At 49.4% G+C, this 8,755-nt stretch overlaps 1 protein-coding gene across 1 annotated transcript; it reads left to right on the forward strand.

Annotated features, from left to right (window-relative positions):
* The first annotated feature begins 4,804 nt into the window (after nucleotides 1–4,804).
* Nucleotides 4,805–7,021, forward strand: LOC131185315 (transmembrane protein 238-like). Its single transcript, XM_058157754.1, has 2 exons — nucleotides 4,805–5,363; nucleotides 6,777–7,021. Exons 1-2 carry the CDS (start codon nucleotides 4,805–4,807, stop codon nucleotides 6,857–6,859), a joined length of 642 nt encoding a protein of 213 aa, XP_058013737.1. The 3' UTR covers nucleotides 6,860–7,021.
* The last annotated feature ends 1,734 nt before the right edge of the window (nucleotides 7,022–8,755 follow it).

An 8,755-nucleotide genomic window follows, 5' to 3' on the forward strand; every position in this document is an offset into this window, starting at 1 on the left:
CACCATCTAGGGTAGAAGAGGGGAGTCCTCCCTGCAGGTCTGTCTTAGCCTGGAGGCTAAGTCCCTATCCTGGCTTAGTCCCTATCCTAGTTAGTGACCAACTAGGATAGAAGAAGGAAGTCCTCCCTACAGATCTGGCTTAGCACACAGGCTAAGTCCCTATCCTAATTAGTGACCAACTAGAATAGAAGAGGGGAGGGGAGGCTTACTTAGAGCTTACTTAGTACCTATCCTGGCTTAGTCCCTATCCTAATTAGTGACCAACTAGAATAGAAGAGGGGAGGGGAAGCCCCCCTACAGGTCTGTCTTAGCCTGTGGGCTAAGTCCCTATCCTGGCAAAATCCCTATCCTAGTTAGTGAACAAGTAGGATGGAAGAGGGGAGCGCTCCCCCCCCAGGTCTGCAAGCTTAAGTCCTTATCCTGGCTTAGTCCCTATCCTGTTGTTGTTAGTTGCGAAGTTGTATCCGACCCATTGCGACCCCATGGATAACATTCCTCCAGGCCTTCCTGTCCTCTACCATCCTCGAGTCCATTTAAACTCATGCCTACTCCTTCAGTGACTCCATCCAGCCACCTCGTTCTCTGCCATCCCTTTCTTCTTTTGCCCTCCATCTTTCCCAGCATTTGGCTCTTCTCCAGTGAGTCCTTCCTCCTCATTAGGTGGCCAAAGTATTTCAGTTTCCTCTTCAGGATCTGGCCTTCTAAAGAGCAGTCAGGGTTGATCTCCTCTAGGACTGACCAGTTGGATCATCTTGCAGTCCAAGGGACTCGCAGGAGTTCTTCTCCAGCACCAGAGTTCAAAGGCCTCCATTCTTTGGCGCTCAGCCTTTCTTATGGTCCAACCTTCACAGCCATACATTGCAACTGCGAAAACCAGAGCCTTGACTATACGCACTTTTGTTGGCAGGGTGATGTCTCTGCTTTTTAGTACACTGTCTAGATTTGCCATAGCTTTCCTCCCCAGGAGCAAGCATCTTTTAATTTCTTGGCTGCAGTCCCCATCTGCGGTGATCTTGGAGCCCAGGAAAATAAAATCTGTCACTACCTCCATTTCTTCACCATCTATCTGCCAGGAATTGAGAGGGCCGGATGCCAGTTTTCTTAATGTTGAGTTTCAAGCCAACTTTTGCACTCTCCTTCACCCGCATCAAGAGACTCTTTAGTTCCTCTTCACTTTCTGCCATTAGAGTGGAGTCCCTATCCTAGTTACCAACTAGAAGAGGGGAGCTCCCCCCTACAGGTCTGTCTTAGGCTGTGGGCTAAGTCCCTATCCTGGCTTAGTCACTATGCTAGTTACCAACTAGGATAGAAGAGGGGAATCCTCCCTACAGATCTGGCTTAGCATGCAGGCTAAGTCCCTACCCTAATTAATGACCAACTAGGATGGAAGAGGGGAGAAGCCCCCCCTTTACAGGTCTGTCTCAGCTTGCAGGCTAAGTCCCTCTCCTGGCTTAGTCCCTATCCTAGTTAGTGACCAACTAAAATAGAAGAGGGGAGGAGCCCCCTCCCCCTACAGGTCTGTCTCAGCTTGCAGGCTAAGTCTCTATCCTAGTTAGTGGCCAACTAGGATGGAAGAGGGGAGGTCCTCCTACAGGTCTGGCTTAGCATGCAGGCTAAATCCCTATCCTGGCTTAGTCCCTATCTTAGTTAGTGACCAACTAGGATGGAAGAGGGGAGCCCCCCCCTGCAGGTCTGGCTTAGCCCGCAAGCTTAAGTCCCTATCTTGGCTTAGTCACTATCCAAGTTACCAACTAGGATAGAAGAGGGGAATCCTCCCTACAGATCTGGCTTAGCATGCAGGCTAAGTCCCTACCCTAATTAATGACCAACTAGGATGGAAGAGGGGAGGAGCCCCCCCCCCTTACAGGTTTGTTTTAGCTTGCAGGCTAAGTCCCTATCCTGACTTAATCCCTATCCTAGTTAGTGACCAACTAGACTAGAAGAGGGGAGGTTCCCCCTACAGGTCTGGCTTAGTCCCTATCCTAGTTAGTGACCAACTAGGATGGAAGAGGGGAGGAGCCCCCTCCCCCTACAGCTCTGTCTTAGCTTGCAGGCTAAGTCCCTATCCTAGTTAGTGGCCAACTAGGATGGAAGAGGGGAAGTCCCCCTACAGATCTGGCTTAGCATACAGGCTAAGTCCCTATCCTAATTAATGACCAACTAGGATGAAAGAGAGCTAAGTCCCTATCCTGACTTAATCCCTATCCTAGTTAGTGACCAATTAGAATAGAAGAGGGGAGGAGCCCCCTCTCCCTACAGGTCTGCCTTAGCTTGCAGGCTAAGTCCCTATCCTAGTTAGCGACCAACTAGGATGGAAGAGGGGAGGAGCCCCCCACTTACAGGTCTGTCTCAGCTTGCAGGCTAAGTCCCTATCCTAGTTAGCGACCAACTAGGATGGAAGAGGGGAGGAGCCCCCCCCCACTTACAGGTCTGTCTCAGCTTGCAGGCTAAGTCCCTATCCTAGTTAGTGACCAGCTAGGATGGAAGAGGGGAGCGCTCCCCCCCCAGGTCTGCAAGCTTAAGTCCTTATCCTGGCTTAGTCCCTATCCTGTTGTTGTTAGTTGCGAAGTTGTATCCGACCCATTGCGACCCCATGGATAACATTCCTCCAGGCCTTCCTGTCCTCTACCATCCTCGAGTCCATTTAAACTCATGCCTACTCCTTCAGTGACTCCATCCAGCCACCTCGTTCTCTGTCGTCCCCTTCTTCTTTTGCCCTCACTCTTTCCCAGCATTAGGCTCTTCTCCAGGGAGTCCTTCCTTCTCATTAGGTAGCCAAAGGATTTCAGTTTCCTCTTCAGGATCTGGCCTTCTAAAGAGCAGTCAGGGTTGATCTCCTTTAGGACTGACCAGTTGGATCACCTTGCAGTCCAAGGGACTCGCAGGAGTCTTCTCCAGCACCAGAGTTCAAAGGCCTCAATTCTTTGGCGCTCAGTCTTTCTTATGGTCCAACCTTCACAGCCATCCATTGCAACTGAGAAAACCAGAGCCTTAGACTATACACACTTTTGTTGGCAGGGTGATGTCTCTGCTTTTTAGTACACTGTCTAGATTTGCCATAGCTTTCCTCCCCAGGAGCAAGCATCTTTTAATTTCTTGGCTGCAGTCCCCATCTGCGGTGATCTTGGAGCCCAGGAAAATCAAATCTGTCACTACCTCCATTTCTTCACCATCTATCTGCCAGGAATTGAGAGGGCCGGATGCCAGTTTTCTTAATGTTGAGTTTCAAGCCAACTTTTGCACTCTCCTTCACCCGCATCAAGAGACTCTTTAGTTCCTCTTCACTTTCTGCCATTAGAGTGGAGTCCCTATCCTAGTTACCAACTAGAAGAGGGGAGCTCCCCCCTACAGGTCTGTCTTAGGCTGTGGGCTAAGTCCCTATCCTGGCTTAGTCACTATGCTAGTTACCAACTAGGATAGAAGAGGGGAATCCTCCCTACAGATCTGGCTTAGCATGCAGGCTAAGTCCCTACCCTAATTAATGACCAACTAGGATGGAAGAGGGGAGAAGCCCCCCCTTTACAGGTCTGTCTCAGCTTGCAGGCTAAGTCCCTCTCCTGGCTTAGTCCCTATCCTAGTTAGTGACCAACTAAAATAGAAGAGGGGAGGAGCCCCCTCCCCCTACAGGTCTGTCTCAGCTTGCAGGCTAAGTCTCTATCCTAGTTAGTGGCCAACTAGGATGGAAGAGGGGAGGTCCTCCTACAGGTCTGGCTTAGCATGCAGGCTAAATCCCTATCCTGGCTTAGTCCCTATCTTAGTTAGTGACCAACTAGGATGGAAGAGGGGAGCCCCCCCCTGCAGGTCTGGCTTAGCCCGCAAGCTTAAGTCCCTATCTTGGCTTAGTCACTATCCAAGTTACCAACTAGGATAGAAGAGGGGAATCCTCCCTACAGATCTGGCTTAGCATGCAGGCTAAGTCCCTACCCTAATTAATGACCAACTAGGATGGAAGAGGGGAGGAGCCCCCCCCCCTTACAGGTCTGTCTTAGCTTGCAGGCTAAGTCCCTATCCTGACTTAATCCCTATCCTAGTTAGTGACCAACTAGACTAGAAGAGGGGAGGTTCCCCCTACAGGTCTGGCTTAGTCCCTATCCTAGTTAGTGACCAACTAGGATGGAAGAGGGGAGGAGCCCCCTCCCCCTACAGCTCTGTCTTAGCTTGCAGGCTAAGTCCCTATCCTAGTTAGTGGCCAACTAGGATGGAAGAGGGGAAGTCCCCCTACAGATCTGGCTTAGCATACAGGCTAAGTCCCTATCCTAATTAATGACCAACTAGGATGAAAGAGAGCTAAGTCCCTATCCTGACTTAATCCCTATCCTAGTTAGTGACCAATTAGAATAGAAGAGGGGAGGAGCCCCCTCTCCCTACAGGTCTGCCTTAGCTTGCAGGCTAAGTCCCTATCCTAGTTAGCGACCAACTAGGATGGAAGAGGGGAGGAGCCCCCCACTTACAGGTCTGTCTCAGCTTGCAGGCTAAGTCCCTATCCTAGTTAGCGACCAACTAGGATGGAAGAGGGGAGGAGCCCCCCCCCACTTACAGGTCTGTCTCAGCTTGCAGGCTAAGTCCCTATCCTAGTTAGTGACCAGCTAGGATGGAAGAGGGGAGCCCACCCGCTTAGCCTGCCTCCGACCAGCTGGTGCTCCAAGCACGAGCGGGCGCCCCGTATACCTCCCTCTCCCTGGCCAGCTAGGTGAGCCTTGTGGGGGGGGGCTTTCCAGGGGCGCCTGGCGCAGGGGGTCCCCCCCGGTGACGTCATGGCCCCTCCGTCCACGTGGCTGGGGGGGGGGTCTCTCCCTGGCTGGCGATGGAGGCTGCCCCGCGGCGCAAGCGGAGCCGGTGCCGGTGCGCGCTGGGGCTGGCGCTCCTCTTCGACGCGCTGGGCTTGGCGGGGCTGCTGCTGGGCGGCTTGCTGGAGACGGAGGTCTCCGACCTGCTCATCTACCTGGGCGGCGTGGCCGTTTTCTTCAGCCTGCCCTGGTGGGTCTTCTGGCACGTGGGCAACCTGGAGGTGCCGGCCGAGGAGCTGCGGGACGACGTGGGGCTGGCGCTGCGGAGCGGCGGCGACGCCTGGAGCATGGAGAGCTGGCGAGCCCGGCGCTTGGCTCGCCTCGCCCGCGTCTTCAGCACCCACTTCTCGCTCCCCTCCGCCTCCGCCTCCGCCTCCGTCCCGTCCCAGGTCGGCCGCCCCCGCGCCCACTTCGCCGCTCCCACCGGCGGCATCGGCCGCCCCAGCGAGACGGAGAAGCTGCAGGAGCCGTCCCAGGAGAGCCAGGAGGGGGTTTCCCCCCTTGAGAGTTCAAGCCAGCCCTCTTCCCTCTTCTCCTCCGCCGCCGCCGCCGCCGCCGGCACAACAGCCCCGCAGGGTAGGTCACAATGACTGCCTGCTTGGGTTAGCTCAGGGGGGTCTGCAACCTTGGCTCTTTTAAGACTTGGGGACTTCAACTCCCAGAGATCCTCAGCCTGCTTTGCTTTGCTTTGCTGGCTGAGGAACTCTGGGAGTTGAAATCCCCAAGTCTTAAAAGAACCAAGGTTGCAGACCCCGGGGCTAGCTGGACACTACGGGGTCTGGCTTTTGGCCCCCTGGCGCTCAGCCCTGGCAGCCCATCCAATCGAAGAAGCTCTTACGTTGAAGGGCTTGTGTGGAAAAACTAGGTAAGATATAAGACTCCAGGCTGGAAGCCAGGAGACGGTGAGTTCTAGTTCCACTAGAGCCAGCTGGGTGACTTTGGGCCAATCACCAGGAGACAGGGAGTTCTAGTTCCACTAAAGCCAGCTGGGAGACTTTGGGCCAATCACCAGGAGATAGGGAGTTCTAGTTCCACTAAAGCCAGCTGGGAGACTTTGGGCCAATCACCTGGAGACAATGAGTTCTAGTTCCTCTAAAGCCAGCTGGGTGACTTTGGGCCAATCACCTGGAGACAATGAGTTCTAGTTCCACTAAAGCCAGCTGGCTGACCTTGGGCCAATCACCAGGAGATAGGGAGTTCTAGTTCCTCTAAAGCCAGTTGGGAGACTTTGGACCAATCACCAGGAGACAGGGAGTTCTAGTTCCACTAAAGCCAGTTGGGAGACTTTGGGCCAATCACCGGGAGTTCTAGTTCTAGTTCCACTAAAGCCAGCTGGGTGACTTTGGACCAATCACCAGGCGATAGGGAGTTCTAGTTACTCTAAAGCCAGCTGGGTGACTTTGGACCAATCATCAGGAGACAGGGAGTTCTAGTTCCTCTAAAGCCAGCTGGGTGACTTTGGACCAATCACCAGGCGATAGGGAGTTCTAGTTCCTCTAAAGCCAGCTGGGTGACTTTGGACCAATCACCAGGAGACAGGGAGTTCTAGTTCCTCTAAAGCCAGCTGGGTGACTTTGGACCAATCACCAGGCGATAGGGAGTTCTAGTTCCTCTAAAGCCAGCTGGGTGACTTTGGACCAATCACCAGGAGACAGGGAGTTCTAGTTCCACAAAAGCCAGCTGGGTGACTTTCCCTCTCTCTCAGCCCCACCCACCTCACAGGGTTGCTGTTATGGAGCAAATAGCAGGAGGAAGAAATATTAAGCCATGTTTGCTGCCTTGAGTTATTAATAAAAAACGATAAAGGTTTATGATCAATTTCATAAATGTCAAAGAGGGAGCATTTTGTAGCAGATCACTCCTGCATTCGATCTCGGGACCCTCGTCCAAGCCTCTCCAACTTCGTTCATTTCATTACTACGTTACTAAGGCAACCTTCCGAGAAGAGTAGTAGAAGTAACCGGTGAAATTTCTTCTCTTTTCTTCCAGAATTGCCCGAAACCCCTGAAACCCAAGATCGTGGAACACAAACCAGTTTCTTCAAAATCATCGGACGCCACAAAAAGACCTAGACGCCATGACTCTCTCTGAAACAGTTTATAACACCCTGGAAAAACTGTTTATGCCTCCCAGAGACAATCAAACAGCATCACAAAAGGACTGTGCTCAGTTACTGAACTTGAAGTTAATTTATGGGCCTGGACAAGGTTGATGTCTCTTATATAACAGGTGGAACCAAGCATTAGGGCTTCCGAACTTCAAATAAAATTTTAAAGTAAACATTGTCACCAGAATTGCCAAGTTACTCATCCCTTGAAGCTAAAGTCAAAAACTTTATAATAAACTCCTTTCAGTGCCCAACAACACATTTATTAAAAAAAAGTTTCACTGCCGGTTGAGTCACCCTGAGATATTGGATCCAAATTGAAGGGGGTTTGAATTGGATCCACATTAAAGAAGGTTGAAAGTGGATTCCACCCCTTGGAATCCACTGACCTGAGATCCAGGCTTGCCCTTGTACTTTGAATGTTTAAAGGGAAACTTAAAATCAGCCGCTATAAACTGGCCCCTGAGGATTTTAAATTTTCTTAAAAGGTAAGGCGAATTGTCTTTCCAATTTATTTATTTTATTTATTTATTTTGTCAAACCCAACAATATATATAGAATAGAATAGAATAGAATTTTATTGGCCAAGTGTGATTGGACACACAAGGAATTTGTCTTGGTGCATACGATCTCAGTGTACATAAAAAGACAAGATACGTTCATCAAGGTACAACATTTACAACACAATTGATGGTCAATATATCAATATAAATCATAAGGATTGCCAGCAACAAGTTATAGTCATACAGTCATAAATGGAAAGAGATTGGTGATGGGAACTATGAAACGATTAATAGTAGTGCAGATTCAGTAAATAGTCTGACAGTGTTGAGGGAATTATTTGTTTAGCAGAGTGATGGCCTTCGGGGGAAAAAACTGTCCTTGTGTCTAGTTGTTCTGGTGTGCAGTGCTCTATAGCGTCGTTTTGAGGGTAGGAGTTGAAACAGTTTATGTCCAGGATGCGAGGGATCTGCAAATATTTTCACCACACAAATTGAATACAACCAAAGGGAACATTAGGACAGGAACGGTAGGCACACAATGATTCTCATTGTTTTCTTAATTTTGCAGGGGAAACTTTTGACTATTTCCCATACATGGCATTGATTTGTTAACATATACCCATTTTTTCTTTTCTTTTTCTTTTTTTTGGGGAAAATGGTCTAAAAGTAACCAGAAATAAAAAAAATAAAAAATGCAACAGCATGGAAAACTTGAAGCTTTTGACTATTTGCACTCTATTGCACTAAAATGTCGAGGGCCTTCTCTGTGGGAGCTCTGCCCTCTGGAATGAGCTGCCTCCGGGGCTTCACCAACTCCCCGACCTCTGGACCTTCCGCCGTAAGCTGAAGACTTTTTTTATTCCATCATGCTGGGCTAGCCTGAATAAGTAATTTTAAATGGGGTTTTAGTTTTTTATACTGTTAATTTTTAATATTTTGGCCACTATTTATATAAATTTTAGTCTGTTTTTAATTTTGTATTTATTGTACTTTTTAACTGGCTGTGAAGCGCCCTGAATCCTTTGGGAGAAGGGCGGTATATAAATGCAATTATAAATAAATAAATAAATAAATAAATAAATAAATAAATAAATAGATAGATAGATAGGTAGGTAGGTAGGTAGGTAGGTAGGTAGGTAGGTAGGTAGGTAGGTAGGTAGGTAGGTAGGTAGGTAGGTAGGTAGGTAGGTAGGTAGGTAGGTAGGTAGGTAGGTAGGTAGGTAGGTAGGTAGATAGATAGATAGATAGATAAATAGATAAATAGAAAAATCCGGTTTTGGGGTTGTTGTTTTTTTTGGAAAGCGGAAACATTAAGAATGGCATATAATTCTTTTTCATTTTATTGACATTTCCAATAT

Source organism: Ahaetulla prasina, chromosome 14, assembly GCF_028640845.1.
Source record: "Ahaetulla prasina isolate Xishuangbanna chromosome 14, ASM2864084v1, whole genome shotgun sequence".
Classification (NCBI taxonomy): Eukaryota; Metazoa; Chordata; class Lepidosauria; order Squamata; family Colubridae; genus Ahaetulla; species Ahaetulla prasina.